Here is a 16,067-nt window from a genome sequence, read left to right as displayed (position 1 = left end):
AGCAAGAAGGACCAAAAAAAGAAATGAACACCAATCTTTCAGAAGCATATTTCAACAATGGACCATGTGACAAGATAGAAGCATGATGCAGTGGCAAAGCCCTAGTACTGGCCGTGCCACTGACAAGCTGTGGGGTCCTTTGGACAAGTCACCTCTACTCTCTGGATCTCAGTTTTTCTCATCCATAAAAAAAAGAGTCTGCATTAGATGAATCTCTGTTATGTGTTGAATTGTGTCTCCCCAAAAACCTCTGCTGAAGTCCTAACCCACAGCACCTGTGACGGTGACCTTATTTGGAAACAGGGTCTTTGCAGGTGTAATCATTTGGATGAGGTCACACTGGATCAGGGTGGGTTCTAATCCAACATGCCTAGTGGCTTTATAGGAAGATAAGAGACACGGACAGATTCAGGAAAGAGGGCCTTGTGAAGACAGAGGCAGAGACCAGACTTGGGCGGCTACAAGTCATAGAACGTCAAGGAGAGCCTGCAACCACAAGAAGCTGGAAGAGACAAGGAGGAGTCCTCCCCTGGAGCCTTCAGAGAAGAGTGTGGCCCTGGTGTCACCTGGGTTTCAGACTTCCAGCCTCCAGACCTGGGAGAGAATAAATGTCTGTTGCTTAAGCCACCACATTTGTGGTCTTTGCCAGGGCCGCTCTAAGAAACTAATATAATCCCCAAGTTTTTTCCAGTTCTAACATTCTATCACCCGAGGGGTACAAACAGACAAAACCTGAGACACTGGTCAATTTGACTTAAAGACCCCAGTCTTATTCCAGGTCTCTTACTTACAGGCCTAACATTATCGTGCTATCAGAATAACAGGGATATCTAAGAGAGAAGTTCAGCAACGCAGGACCGCAGATGTTTAGGGACCAACAACCTGGATTTGGGGAAAATACCAGCCCTTCTGGGTTTGTATTAAATTCCATTTCTCGACCTGATACAGGTCCCAAAGTTTTCAGATGTCCACTTTTCCCTGTGGTCTAAACATGGGGTCTTTAGAGCCCACCTGGTTTCTTCTCCAGATTGGACTAGTTAAACCAGTGCCAGATAATGAAGATGCAAAGGGGGTGGAGGGACGTGGGGAGGCTGGGTTGCTGGGGAGGACCAACTGCTTTGACTTGCTATATGTATGGTTTGTAAAATGTAAAATGGCAGGAGAATCAGCATGGAGTGTGTCAGGGCCAACTTGGGCCTCTTCTGCAGAAGGCCTGAAGGCAAGGGAAAGCTGCCTAGGTGGGAAAAGGACTAGGCGGGCTGGGGTAGAAGAATGGTTGTGGGGCAGGACCCTCCCACCCCATCTTGTGCAAAGGATTTCGGTAGTCTGGGCTGGAAGGACCCTCCAGAACCCTCTCATCCACACGCATTCCTGCTCCACCCTGGCCCCATATACCATAGAGTTTGGGGGCCAGAAGAGTTTTTCAGAGCAAACTGCCAAAGTTTCATGGCTAGGAAGGGCTGGGCTGGGCTGGGAGGGTAAGAACTTCCTTTACAGGGAACTCCACTACCTCCCCTGTGCATCTGTTCTAACTCCACACAACCTCTTCTACCAGTAAGTCTTTCCCATGTATAATCTATGGCAATTTAAGCCCTTTCTTCTTGTACTGCTTTTCAGGTTGAGGGAGGAAGGGGCACTGAGAACAGCTGGCCACCATTCACTTAATAACAAGGCGTCAGAGCCTTGAACACTGTTATTAAAGCTCCGCCTTCCACCCTCCCTTCTCCAGGCGAGGGAGTTGGGAAAGTGCTTGGAGCTCTTGGGAAAAATAAGGTGCTCCACAAACATAAAGTACTTATTACTTTCAGTTCCCCTCAGATCAAATTAGGTGTCAAGTTTTAATCTATCACTTGACACTTCTGACTGCTGGTTGCTAAGGCAGAATGACTTAGCTTTTCAAGAATCTGGAGAATAATTGCATTTATGATGCCACCGTTCCACGCCTTGAATGCACAGTCCACCGTTTGGCACAGCCTCCTGTGCCCATGCCCCAAACCCTGTGCCACTGAATGGATGCCTTCCGGAGTTGATCAGTCTGAGCCCTCCGGAGTGCCTAGTGAGCACTGGACATTAGGCAGATGCTCAGCAAATTCTTCATGGAAGGATCACAGACATCTCAGAAAATGATTTCGGGCCTTGCTATTCAAAGTGTGGTCCAACCAGCACTATCGGCCTCACCTGGGAACTTGCTAGAAATGCAGAATCTCAGGCCTCACCTCAGACCTGCCGAATGAGATTCTGCATTTTAACAGAATTTCCAGGAGATTCCCACGTAGGAGAGCTTGAAAAGCACTTGTTTAGGCTGGGAACCGTGGGAGGGAATCAAAATCACCTAGAGAGCTGTTAATTTTTTTTTTCTTTTTAATCTCCAGGCCTTGAATCATTCTATTTGGGAGAGAAGGCCCTGGCATTGTTTTTTTTTAAATCTCCACAGGTGACTCTGATGCTCATCCAGGTTTGGAAACACCATTTGGAGTTTGTGCTAACATTTTAAAAAGGAAAACTCCAACTACAAATTATCCAGAAACGCTCTATGCACAACACACAGATAATTCTGAGTGAACCACATATGGTTTGACCATCTCAACCTGGCTTCCACGGGGAATCCTGCTGGCATGGCCCCATCCGAATTAGGAACGTGCCAAACATCCAGGGCTCGGGACACAGTTTTATGGAGAATGACCAAACTCATTCTTCAAGCTGTGATGATGGCCCTCTGAGATTTCACCACCACCACCACTACCAACAGCCACTACAAGTTCAACCTCACGTTCCACATCTCCTGCAAGATTCCAGGCTCTCTGAGCAAAACAAGAGGCTTAGCAACTGCACTCCTCTAATGATGGCAGGACTGAAGTTCCATATACTTGTCTTCATCTACCCCATGAATCCCAACCCCCTGGGACTGTCTCGGCCCACCTTTAGTAGATTGAAATTTAGATCCTGAGGGACAATTAAATGCCTGTGACTGAGAAGAGAATGGATGACCTTGAAGAAGTCACAGCCTCAATATCTTCATTTCAAAATGAGCTGACTGAACAAGATTAGCAATTTTCGAAGGGAAACCCTTATATCTACCAAAATCAAACCTGGGTTTCCAATATATGAAAGTGAAAGAAGCAAGGAAGTTCTGGTTGGGGTGGTGGGTGGTGGTGAGGGGCCCAGAATTGTGACCTCGGAGCCTTTCCCTGCCTACCCCAAGCTCTGGGGAACTTCAGTCTGCGTCCAGGGCTGTAAGGAAGAAAGTTTGAAAACCACTGGACTACATAAAGCCTAGAGTCTCTCCTGATACTTAAATTCTGTGAGGAAGTTAAATCTGAAAAAAAAGCATGCCATAGAGTCCAAAGTTTATATAAGCATCACTTACAAATGATCCACACTATTTGCTTCCGTTAGCTCAACGTAGAGCCAATCCCTACATTTAGATAGTTACATTTTCTCTATTGTTAGTGTCTTAGCCACAGTAATTTTTAAAAACAATTTGTATTTTTACCTTGTCTCTATCTGGCTTCCATTCTGTTTGTTCCTTGGTTTTAGTGGTAAGGAAAAGGATGTAGATTAACAGAAGAGAAAGGAAGTGGCCTAGCCAGTCAGAACTATAAGAGAAACAGATTTTGTGGGGGGGGGGGGGGAATCATTTTACGGCAAAAAGGGATGAAGAAATGAACAACTCCAGGATTCTGCCTTCACGAAGATATAGTATGCATTTATTCATTTAACATCTGTTGCGAACTAGTTACGTTCTGGGCTCCATGCTAAACACCCAGGTTAAAATGATGAAGATGACCCAGTTTCTGTCCTTCGGAGGCCCAGAGTCCAGCAGGAGATATGGACTGGTGAATACATAACTTTACCATCCCGTGATAAGTAGCAGGGAGGGATGCAAGGTTTTATGGGGTTTGTATGGCTTTATCATTCGATGCTCTTTTAACGGCTGCTATAATTCTGGGAGTCGAGAACAGTGCAAGTGATTTGAACAAATAAATGAAGGGGATGATGGATTCTGCTGGCGAAGGGTGGGGACACCCTACCCGACTGTGAAAGAGTCAGCCAAGGTCCTGAAAAGGGAAGTTAAGTGGCATGTCCACAATGACCTTGGCCTTGAGTGGTTTGCACTGAAGTGGGAGAGAAGGAAAATACAGAGGGTCTGGAAGTAAAAGCACTTACAAAGTCATGTGTAAATCAAGAAAGTAGAGTCTTAGCAATCATCCAGAATTCAAAATGGAATACAGTGGCTTCTTGGGCCCTGCCCAGGTTTGGGTTTGGGGTAAGCCTGGAACCCTGCCATTAGGGATCAGCCTTCCTAGGGAGAAAGGTTGTGACAGAGACCCCGGAAACACTGTACGTGTCTCCTGGGTGGGGCACAGCAGGGCCCACTGGGGCTGAAAGATGCAGGGGATGGGAAGAGGTGGTGCTGAGAAAGGGGCAAGGACACTCGGTGGCTCCACTCGAACAGAATTCTCAGGGAAACCTCCCCTGACCCTGTACCCTGCTCCACCCCTATCCAACCCCAATCACTCAGAGCACTTATCACAATCGTGATGATGCAATTGTTGGTGGAATCTGCACTTTTCCTGGCCCCCCACTCCACGAGGACAGGGACTGCATCCATCTTGCTCATTTCTGAATTCCCAGTTACCAACCTGGTCCCAGGCATCTGGATGACCGGATAACGGGATGTCCGAGTGGGTTTGTGCCTGGAGAAGATGAGTTCTGAATCTGGATCGGGTCTTGAAAGTGAAGGGGGGGTGGGCTGGAGAAGGTCAAAAAAGAAAAGGGAGGCAAGAAAAGAGTGGCCCGAGTGTTCTCGGCAAGGTCCCGAGCTCACCTCCACGCTGCTCAGCCACTGCCGGACCGCCAGGAAGGACTCCTTGGCTGTGAGGTCATACATGACGATGACACCATCGGCCTTCCTGAAAAACTGCCGGGTGATGCACCGATACCTGCCACAGAAGAGGCCAGGGGTCAGCGGGGGGAGCTCCTTGGGGGAGCGGAGGAGGGCTGATTCAGGAAGGGGGGAAGCAGCGAGCACCTCACCTCTCCTGCCCGGCCGTGTCCCACAGCTGCAGCGCCACCCGAGAGCCGTCCACGGTCACCGTCTTCACACGGTAATCGATCCCTGCCAGGCGGAACAGGGCTGTCAGGGCTGCTCTGGGCCAGAGGCATCCTCACTTGCAAACCAGGAAACCCCACCTCCAATGTGTCTGGAATCCCCTCGGGCCAAGGGGGACAAGCTTGCCTGCACAGCTCTGGGGAGGCCGGGTGGGGGGCGGATGGGGCACTGGACAGGGAAGCAATCAATCCCAGTTCTGCTCCTGTCTCTGCAGAGCTGTGGGACCCTGATCAAAGCACTTGACCTCTCTGAACTGCAGGTTGCTCACTATAACACCCTCCCTCCCTTCTTTAGGGATACCATAATAAAGATCAAATGATTCCATAGACACAAAAGCAATATACCAATGCAAAGGCAGTTATTCATGAATTTACTCCCTTGTTGGCGAGATGGAGGAGAGACTGTCCCCAAATTAATTTCTTTCTTTTCTTTTTGCCGAAAATCTTTTTCAACCCCCCCCCCCCCAAATTCAAATATCCCTGGGGGACAGGTCATGCTTTAAGATCTCCATCAGCCAATGTAAATATACCTGGAGGAGGAGGAGGAGAAAGAGGAGGATGGGATGAGGAGGAGGAGGGGAGGAGGGACAGGAGGGTAGGGGCTGGAAGGAAGAGGGAGGGGCAAAAGAGAAGAAAGCAGGCAGGAGAGGGAATCGAAGCCTTCTTCAGCCCCTTACGATGGGTTGAGAGCACCTACTCCCAGCTCCTGGGACACTCACAGTCATCCCTACAGGGCAGGGGTCTGTCTGGGTCCTCCAATCCCAGAGAAAGAGAACAGGTCAGTGAAATGCATTCAGCATCCCTTAACAAAGGTTCTTTGATCCAAACAGTTCTCTCTCCTCCATCCTGGAAGGATTGTCAGTAATGCTAAAAATGCTCAAAACAGTTTTCCCCTTTCCGGGAGCGGATCTTAGAACTCAAGGGGATTCCCTCCCCCCTGCAAAAAGGCCCAGCCTGTGTGGTCCTTACCCTGCAGGGCTCGGAAAGGGAAACAGCAACAGCAGCTTGGGAAGCCGTAAAGGAAGAGAGAAAGAGTGAGTGACCGGAGGAAATAGATAACAGAGCAGCAATAAATGGGAAAGGTCATCACAGCCTTTGTCTCCAGGCAAAGGCTAGTTGGTAGGTAGGGCGGGTGCCTGAGTGGAGGAGAGGTGGGAGGGCCAGCAGGGACTCTAGGGGCCCTCTGCTTCACAGATGAGGGCTGGAGAGAGGAATGGAATTGTCTGGGGAGACAAATAGAGTCCCCCATCAGAAGAATGCTTTATATTTCCATTGTTTCCATATGCCATCTCTCCATCCTCACAATGGGCCCCCCATACCCTCAGCCCCGACTGCAAATTCCACATGAGATAAGAAGTACTATTTGCATGCATGCATACATGTATGCACGTGCACACATGCACAGCCATGCACTCACACACATGCACACACACACATGCATACACATCTGCATGCATACACACATGTGCATGTGCACACACACATTGTTGAGAAATGAAGAAGCAGGAGCTCAGGTTAGTCCTTAGCTGCAGTGAGATGCTGACCCAGCTCCGAGGCTAATTGTTCATTTCCCAGCGGTATACTTGCACATAGGAACACTCGGGAGCTTCATTTCACCAAACAAGCCCAGGGCCAAAAGCACCCATCAAAACAGATTACAATTAGCTGGGAGCTGAATTGAAAGGTCAGTTTACTTCTTGGTTAAAAGCCGAGGGGCTTCCCTAATCTGTGCTCTGGGAAAGTGAGAAAGTTGCCTACTTTCTGATGACAACTCAGGGGAGAGCCAACCCCTGCCAGTACACCTTCAGGCCAGGTGTAACCAAGTTACACAGAGGTAACTGTGTAACCAAATAAACCCCCTTTATAAAAGCCAATCCATTTCTGGTATTTTGCATTCTGGCAGCATTAGCAAACCAGAACATGGGGGTTCACTATCTTGAGCCCCAGAGGACAGGGTCACAGGTGGAAGGGCTGGTGGGTGCTGCTGGGCACAGCCGGGTCTCGGCTGCCTTTGCCTTCCCCCTACCTCACTGGCTGATGGCTTTGCCCGAGGGCAGTGAGCTTGTCATGCTGAGCGTGAGGTGGGCAAAGGTGTGCTGGAAAAATCCATTCAGTGCTGTGCTGAGTTGGTGAGACTCCCTGCTGGATATACAATGTATTCTCTGCAGCCTTAGGCAGGCAGGCTGGAGGAAGCAGACAAATAAGTGCACAGGGGCTGGATGTGCCGTAATGAGAACTCAAGGAAGTTACTGTTCACAGAAGAGGCAGCACAGAATAATGTGGGATCAGAGGGCCTGAATTAAACTGACTTCTAAGGCTACCACCAGTTCTACAATTCCAGGGGCAGGAGACCTGTGCCCTGGATCCTCATCCTGCCTCTGCCACTACCCAGCTATGTGACCCCGGGAACCGTGTGAGCCCTCTGGGCTTTGGTTTTTCTTCATCTGTCAATTGAGGTGCAGAAGAGGGTATGGAAGGGGAAGGTGGGGTGTGCCAGTTTGGATATATTATGTCCCGCCAAAAGCCATATTCTTTAATGCAATCTTGTGGCGGCAGATGTATTAGGGTTGATTAGGTTGGAAGCTTTTGATTGAGTGTTTCCATGGATATGTGACCACCCAACTGGGAGTGACACCTCTTTGGTTAGGGTGTGACCTCTGCTTGAATGTTTCCAGGGAGGTGTGGCCCTGTCCATTCAGCGTGGGCCTTGATTAGCTCACTGGAGTCTTATAAATGCTCACGAATAGGACCTCAGAGCTGCAGCTTACAGAGACATTTTGAAGACAGCTGTTGAAAGCAGAGTTTTACTGATGCTTTGGAGGTACTACCCGAGTTTGCCCCAAGAAGTTGACACAGAGACATTTTGGAGAACGCCATTCTGAAACACAACCTGGGAGCAAGCAGATACCAGCCATGTGCCTTCCCAGCTAACAGAGGTTTTCTTGACGCCATTGGCCATCCTCCAGTGAAGGTTGATTCATTACCTTGGACACTTTATGGTCTTAAGACTGTAACTGTGTAACCAAATAAACCCCCTCTATAAAAGCCAATCCATCTCTGGTGTTTTGCATCTTGCAGCATTAGCAAACCACAACATGGGGGTTCATGATCTTGAAGATCAAGTTAAGCTGTAGCATTCAACCTTCACATTGGGGCGACCTGGCTTACAACCGATTGGTTCCTGAGTGACGGCTAGAAGCCTGGAGCCCTCTGCCACCAAGACGTGGCGCTGGACATGGTGGTGGCTAGAGCTGGGCTGAAGGACAACAGGACAGGCAAAGCTAACCTTTCTGCAGAAGACAGGTCCAAGCTGGCATTAAAGGCAGGAGGGACGTGCGAGTGGGAAGAGTCAGCAAGTTGTTGTGAAGACTAATGGGAAGGCCCCACCCCAGCAATGCCTGTTCCCCAGGCCTGTGAATCCCTTGTTCTCAGAGAGCCCAGGGCTGAACTGACCCAAAGTATCAGTGTGACAAGGGCTGCGAGCCCTCCACCCTGCCAGGAATCTCATCTTAGGGATCCAGTTCCTGGCCGTCCCTCCCCAGCCTGCCTCAGGCACCGACCTCCTTCATCTTTAACAGTTGTGGGGTTCTCTGGCGATTTCTCTGCAGAGACGCGGCAAAGTCATTCTGTCAGGAAAAGCTCTTGGAAGAAGGGGTTCTGGCCTCGATGTAAAGCAGGGAGGTTGTGAAGCAATTGTGGAGTAATGATTTGAGCACTGGACTTGGAGTCCTGGGTTCCAGGGAGCTTTGCCTCCAATGATCAGAGTCTGCTTCTGGACTTCAATTTTATGACTCACAAAGTGAGAGGATGTGTACAGACTATTTCTAAGGTTCCTTCTGGATTCATTGTCCTATAAAAACCATCATTTGGTATCTCCAGGACACCCGTGGGGTCCAAGCACCTGTTCTTGAAGGAAGAGGCTGAGTCCTAGGAGGAGAGCAGGGACAAGGGGAGCGGAGGAGACCGGGTTTGAATTCTGACTCTATTGGCTTAGTGATGTATATCTGGGCTCCACACTGCCCATCTGTGAGAAGGGAAGAGGACACCTCTTTTACATTCCCGAGGAACTATGGGGAATATTCCTTATGGAGGAAAAGCTCCACAGTCCATTGCTACTTACTTGGGGGACAGGAACCAGCCAAGTAAGCCACACTCAAGGATAAGCTCTGGTTGGTACATAGAAATTTTGCAAACAATACACTTTCCCTAATTTTCTGAACAATCACACCTATTTTGCTTGCAAAAGGAGAAGAGTATGGGCATAATTCTTCAGCATTTAGGAACTGCTCACAGTTCTCTTTCCTCCCCATTCTTGTTCAACTGGTATCTGGGAATTGGGCAACAGAGTGGTCTCGGAATGGGCATTCTGAGCCGTGGTGGCACAGGCTGGATAACAGTGATAGGACAAACACACAGATAAATGAGGGGTGCAGGCACTGAATCATGGAGCATTAGAGCTTGCAATGACCTTCGATTGGGCGAACATTTTGGGCTGCCTGCTGTGTGCCTGGCAGGGAGGCAACCAAGGTGGGCCCGGCCTGCTTTCCGTCATCAGGAAGCTCAGAGCCAGGTGTGGGACACCTGTGTGAACAATGAACCATCCTTCACAGGTCACCCCACCCCTACTCTTCTCTAAACCAACCCCTTCATTGTAGACAAGGAACCAAGTCCCAAGCCCACCGCTGTGTTACAGCAACTCACATAATGCCCAAGCCAAGGGTCAGGTCGTGATCTGACAGGGGTGGGAGGGACCAGGATGATGCCAGGAGTGGGGTGGGGGGGTAGGGCAGGAAAGCACAGTGGAACCCCTACCCCCCTGATGTGCTGTGGCTGCTGCCCTTGGCAGGGATGGTGTGCCAGTTTGAACGTATTATGTCCCCCAAAATGCCATTATCTTTGATGCAATCTTGTGTGGGCAGAAGTATTGGTGTTGATTAGATTGAAATTCTTTGAGTGTTTCCATGGAGATGCGACCCACCCAACTGTAGGTGATAACTCTGACTGGATAATTTCCATGGAGGTGTGGCCCCGCCCATTCAGCATGGGCCTTGATTAGTTTACTGGAGCACTATGGAAGCTCAGACAGAAGGAGTGAGCTTGCTACAGCCAAGAGGGACACTGTGAAGAATGCACAGGAGCTGAGAGAGGAGATGCAGCTTACAGAGACATTTTGAGACAGCTGTTTAAAGCAGACTTTTGCTCTTGAGAAGCTAAGAGAGGACAAATGCCCCAAGAGCAACTAGGAGTAACATTTTGAAGAGGAGCTGCATCGTAGAGGGACATCCTGGGAGAATCTCTTTTTGAGATGAGAACTTGGAGCAGATGCCAGCCACGTGCCTTCCCGGCTAACAGAGGTTTTCTGGACACCACTGGCCATCCTCCAGTGAAGGTACTCAATTGTTGATGTGTTACCTTGGACACTTTATGGCCGTAAGACTGTAACTATGTAACCAAATAAACCCCCTTTATAAAAGCCAATCCATTTCTGGTGTTTTGCCAAAGGGCAGCTTTAGCAAACCGGAACAGATGGTTTGGCTGGAGCTCTATTCTGGGTTTGGGCAGCTTTGGCTCTAGGAAGCTGTGACTCTGTGATGCTTATATCTCTCTAAAAGGATCGTTTTCCAGGTGGCTGGCATGACACCTGCTTACTGACGTGTTCCAAAGCAAAGCATGCTGCATGGCAGGGAAACCAATTTGAGCTGCTGCTCCAGTGTGTCTTGTGCAGTGTGAAGAAGGGCTTTCCCGATTTGGAAGCTTTGATTTCGCCCCTTTCCAAAATTGTAGGTGTTTCCATAATTGGTATCCTGGGAAGTGTGAATTAGTTGCCTTTTCTCTTTCTCAGGCCCTTTCCTCTCAAGGGAGCAGGTTGGAAATTTAAAGAACAGGAGAGGCTGATGTGCTGCACTGCTGGGAGGGATAGAGTTCATCCACCCCCTGCCTCTGTGGGCCTGGGCTTGGGCTGTGACCGGCTCAGCCGACCCCTCCTGACTGCCATCCAGGGGAGACCAGCCCCCCTCCCATGCAGTGGCTTCCTGTGTCCCCATGCTGGGGGCACTTGGCTCTCTCTCAGCCGTTCCTCCCAAGGCTAGATGGGGCCAGGGCTCCTGGGCTGGGTTTACACGCTCTGTCCTTCCACCCATCAGGCGGCTGATTTTTCTTGAGGTGCTTAGGGGAGGAAAGAGGGGAGAGGGAGGATGTTCCAGATGTGATTTCAGAGCAGGACAAGGCTCAGCAGTAAGAACAGGATACCTGGAGCAGGTGGGATGAGACCCATCTATTGGACAGATGTTGAGAGGAAGGGCCAATTTAAGAAAAGAGCAGGGTTAGGGGGCAGGGAAAGTTTGTCCTGTAGGACCAGCTTGTTAGATAGAGCCAAAGGTCGAAGATGGTCTTAGGTTATCCAGTTCAAATCCCTCCTTTTTCAGATGAGGAAAAACCAAAGCCCAGGAGGGGCCACACAGTTCCCGAGGTCACACAGCCAGGTACTGGCAGAGCTGGGACGGGGATCCCGGCTCTCTGACGCCCCTCGCCGTGCCCTGTCCACTGAACCTTGGCAGCCCCTCCTGCCTCACCAACCCCTGCCCACCTCCCATGGCAGGTAACTGTCCCCACCACCCACTGGGTGCTAAACATGTACAGCTGGGTGTTGTTAGGGATACCGAGGAACGGAGCAAAAGGTACGCGCGTGTGTGTTTAGGGGGTGGAATCAGCACTAACTGGCTGATGGAAATGTGGTGAAGCCTCTTAACCTCTCTGGGCCTCAGTTTCCTGATCTGATAACACTACTGCTCCCCAGCGTTTTTGTGAAGACAGACTAGAATAATGACTATAAAATCCCTCGGTAAATATTCAGATTATATAAATATCAAGATATTTTCAAGTATGGTTGACTTATCCATGCAGTTAAATGGTGCATTTTTTCTTTGTCTGAGGCTTGGCAGAAGCTAAAAGGTCAATATGCCTCAAGTTATTTTCCCCCTAGGGTCTTGCTACACATTCCAATGCAACTCACAACTTTGGGTTGAGGGATAAAAGGCCTCTATTGTGAGCAGCCACATTCCGGATTAGGCCTAGTAGACAAGCTGCAGCCTGCCCTTGAGTTCCCCCCGCCCATCGAGTGGTGCAAAGATGGCGCCCACATCCTGCTTCCGCTTTGTGATGTATGTGACAACCCTCTGTATTCACCAATCATGCTTGTGTGCGTGGCGTTTGCCCATTGGATATACGTAAGGTTTATAAGAAAGTTCCCGGGCAGAGCTCGGGGAGACAGCCCACAAGGAGCCGCGCCTGACGGCCGCATCGAGGTTGTTCTCCCCCGAGGCGTCTTGCCCCGGGCGGAACCTGTAAAGAGGATGATTGCCTAGTTCCATTAAAAGCCTACATGCTTCACTGCTGCGAGTCCAGAGTGATCACGAGTGCGTCGGGTAAGACATTGTCCGCACCCTCTCTCCCCTTATCTCTCTGGTCCCCATCGCCGGCCGACCGAGGACTCGAGGCAAGGCGGAGAAAGCGCCGGACAAGTGGTGGCCCGTACGGGGAACCTCATTCGCGTTCCCCTCGACCCGACGGAGACGTGCTCCCGGGATCCGTGGCTTGACTTCCGCGACTGATCACCGCGAGAAGGTAAGCACCCCTTTTTTTTCGTGCGAGGACTAGGGCCCGTGGGCGTTCAGGTAGCCCCGGGGACTCGGAAGAGCTCTCCGAGTGATTAAGAGATAGTGCCGACTGCAAGCATGGGGCAGTCTGAAAGCTCACCCCTATTAACCCCCTTAAAGACCCTTTTGAAGCAGCGGGGTATCTCAGTTAAGAAAAGTTCTCTCCAACGATTCCTTGATGATGTGGCCACTTTTGCCCCCTGGTTTCCCTGCTCTGGCAGCCTCAACCTGCCCTCTTGGATGAAACTTGGCCGTGATATAGACCGAGCGTGCCAAACGGGCATTTGTCTGGACCCAGTCCTGGTCCTTATATGGGAGACTGTTCGTGCTGTACTTGAGCTGGAATCGGCCATGGGCCTGACCACGCCTGCTGCCTTGTTGCAGGTGCGACATGCGCTCCAAGAAACTCAGTCCGTTTCATCCGCGGAGGGCACCCATAAGGGCAAGCCGCCAGAGTCGAGTACTAGTTCTGATAGTTCTGACTCAGATTCTGAAAGCGAGGCAGACGAGGGACCGGAAGCGCCTCCGCTGATTGATCTAGAGGCACCCCCTATCTCACCCACGCGGCCCTCTGCCCCACCGGCAACGACCGTTGCGCCCCTAAGGAAGCACCTGCATCCGGTGGACGGTTTAACCGACTCCGCAAGGGGCCCTTGTACAGGACTCCCTCTAGTGGCCATGACGAGTAGAGACCATGACCCCCCCTCGCAACACCCAGAACCCCCGCCCGACTACGTGGACCCTCCGGGCCCTTCACCCTCAAATGACAATAGGAGGCATTTTTGGAAGTGGAGCCCCTTTACCACATTCAGACCTTTTGGCATTTTGGGCGGCTATCAACCGCTCGAGCCCGAACCGGTCTCCGAAATGTTCCCAGTCATCATCAATCACCAAGGTCGTAATCTGCATGAATCCTATGATTACAAGCTCTTGAAGGAGCTGAGGCAAGCCGTACATCAGTACGGCCCCAACGCCCCTTACACCCTGAACATGGTTGAGAACCTCTCCACCCTAAATCATACACCTGCTGATATCCTTCAGCTGGCTCGCTCCTGCTTGCCACCCGGCCGGTTTATCGATTGGAAAGCGTGGTTTGAGGAGTTAGCTGAGGAGCAGGCAGCGAGGAATGCGGCGGGGAGGCACGGCGGGTGGAATGTAGATATGTTGTTAGGGAAAGGTGCTCACGCCCAAAATCAGACAGGATACCCCCAGGAAGTTTACGCCCAAATTTTCCGCTGTTTCATAGGGGCATGGAAAAAGTTGACAGGAGAGGGAGAAGCCCAGGCCTCACTCAGCGGCATTCACCAGGGTCCCACAGAACCTTTTGTGGATTTTGTGGCAAAGATGCAGACTGCGGCTGAGAGAATCTTCTCAGATCCAGGGGTAGCGGAAACTGTAGTTAAGCAGATGATTTTTGAGCAATGCAATAGGGAATGTAAGGTTATCCTGGCACAGAATAAGGGGAAGAGCTTGACAGAATGGGTTCGGCTTTGCAGAGACGCTGGTAGCCCGTTAACTAATGCAGGGTTGGCTGCTATGCTAGCCAGCTCCCTACAGGTAACCGCAAAGGACCCCGGAGCCTTGGGGGCAAGGCCAAAAAGGTGCTATGGCTGTGGCCAGTCAGGACATTTTAGGAGAGATTGCCCTAATAAAGATCAACCGCCCGCCGTTCAGCACCTCCGCGGACCGCGTGCGGCCATTAAGCTGTGCGGCCGCTGCTACAAGGGGCCTCATCGCGCAGAGGACTGTAAGTCAGTCTTCAGCGCGCAGGGAGTACGCCTTTCTGGCCGCCCCGAACAGGATTCAAAAAACGGGCAGAGGGGGTCCACCCTTGCGGTGGGCCCCCAAACACACCAGCGGGCGATGCGGCTCCCATCCAGACCCGCGCATCTCCCGGATCAGCAGGATTGGACCTCTGTGCCACCTCCAGGCTCGTACTAACCCCAGCCATGGGAGTCCAGCTAGTGGGGACCTCCTTCAAGGGGCCCTTCCCAGCAGGAACTGTGGGACTCATAATAGGGAGAGCATCCACAGCACTAAGAGGGTTAACAGTTATACCAGGTGTTGTGGACTCAGATTTCACGGGCAATATCCAGATTATGGTACAGTCTCTGCAGGGTACTCTGGTCATTGCAGAGGGTGATAAGTTAGCACAGCTTCTGCTCTTGCCCAGCCTGCATTCAGTCTTTCCAAGCAAGCCAGGACAGAGGGGGAATAAAGGATTTGGATCCTCCGGAGAGGTTTTTGAGGGTCTTCAAATGTCCCTGGAGTCTCGACCCATGCTGACTCTTAAAGTGCAAGGCCGAGCCTTCCTAGGTCTGTTAGATACCGGAGCAGATAGGTCGATTATAAGACAGCAAGATTGGCCCCCCGCTTGGCCAACGAACCAAGCGGAAGACACCCTCAGAGGGATCGGCCAAATCTCAGCGCCCATGGTGAGTGCCACTACTCTCCATTGGGAGGATGAGGAAGGACATCAGGGCAGTTTCCAGCCTTATGTGCTGGCCCTGCCTGTTTCATTATGGGGAAGAGATATTCTAGCTCAAATGGATGTAACCCTAACCACAGGCTACTCTCCAACTTCTAAACAGTTGCTGAATAGAATGGGATATGTCCCGGGCAGGGGGCTGGGGGCCTCCTTGCAAGGGCGCGTGAAGCCCATTCAGGCTGACTCTAACCCCGGTAGACAAGGCCTGGGTTTTTCCTAGGGGCCACTGAGGGTGCATACCCGCCTACACCTATAAAGTTAACATGGAAAGTTAAGGCTCCAGTCTGGGTACCTCAGTGGCCCTTACCTCAGGAAAAACTTTCAGCATTGCATGCTTTGGTGTCAGATCAGTTGGAGAGGGGGCACATCGTCCCTTCCACGTCACCCTGGAACACCCCTGGAGGGATGTTCTGTCGGGGCAATGGAAAGGTCCTGACCCAGTGCTCAGCTGGGCCAGAGGCTCTGTTTGTGTCTTTCCCCAGGAACCAGGACGCCAACCAGTGTGGGTACCGGAGAGATTGGTGAGAACCGTGCAGTCGCCTGAGAACACCAAAGAACTGCAGCCTGACGGGTCGTTAAACCCCCAACGTGACCTGTTGGATCCAGTCCTCAACTCGCGTGATGAGCGGTCAAATGATGTCGACGGTGTCGACCACTCCCCAGCAGACCGGGAAGAGGGCCAGGAATATTGACCTTTTTTCCCTCCTGGTTCTCTTGGCCTAATCTGACCAACTGGGTTCTTCTTGCTGTGGGGTTATTAGTAGGTTTGATCATTGTTAAGAGTTTGCTGGAGCGTTTGTTTCAAAGACAAC

At 51.0% G+C, this 16,067-nt stretch overlaps 1 protein-coding gene across 16 annotated transcripts in view; it reads right to left on the bottom strand.

The window, feature by feature from the left end:
* Positions 1 to 16,067, bottom strand: part of CRACR2A (calcium release activated channel regulator 2A) — a 142,163-nt gene that overhangs the window by 11,237 nt on the left and 114,859 nt on the right. For 8 of the 16 annotated variants that reach the window (XM_037846017.1, XM_037846014.1, XM_037846016.1 and 5 more), the window contains 2 exons: positions 5,038 to 5,119; positions 3,793 to 4,943 (listed from right to left, as the gene is read on the bottom strand). In XM_037846017.1, coding sequence (XP_037701945.1) covers positions 4,304 to 4,943; positions 5,038 to 5,119 — 722 coding nt within the window. In that variant the 3' untranslated portion in view covers positions 3,793 to 4,303. Of the gene's footprint in view, positions 1 to 3,792; positions 4,944 to 5,037; positions 5,120 to 16,067 lie in introns of those variants that run through there. The other 8 variants (XR_005218348.1, XM_037846022.1, XM_037846024.1 and 5 more) reach the window with 3 other exon arrangements.

Source organism: Choloepus didactylus, chromosome 8, assembly GCF_015220235.1.
Source record: "Choloepus didactylus isolate mChoDid1 chromosome 8, mChoDid1.pri, whole genome shotgun sequence".
Taxonomy (NCBI): Eukaryota; Metazoa; Chordata; class Mammalia; order Pilosa; family Megalonychidae; genus Choloepus; species Choloepus didactylus.
This window is presented reverse-complemented; position numbering and strand designations above follow the sequence as displayed.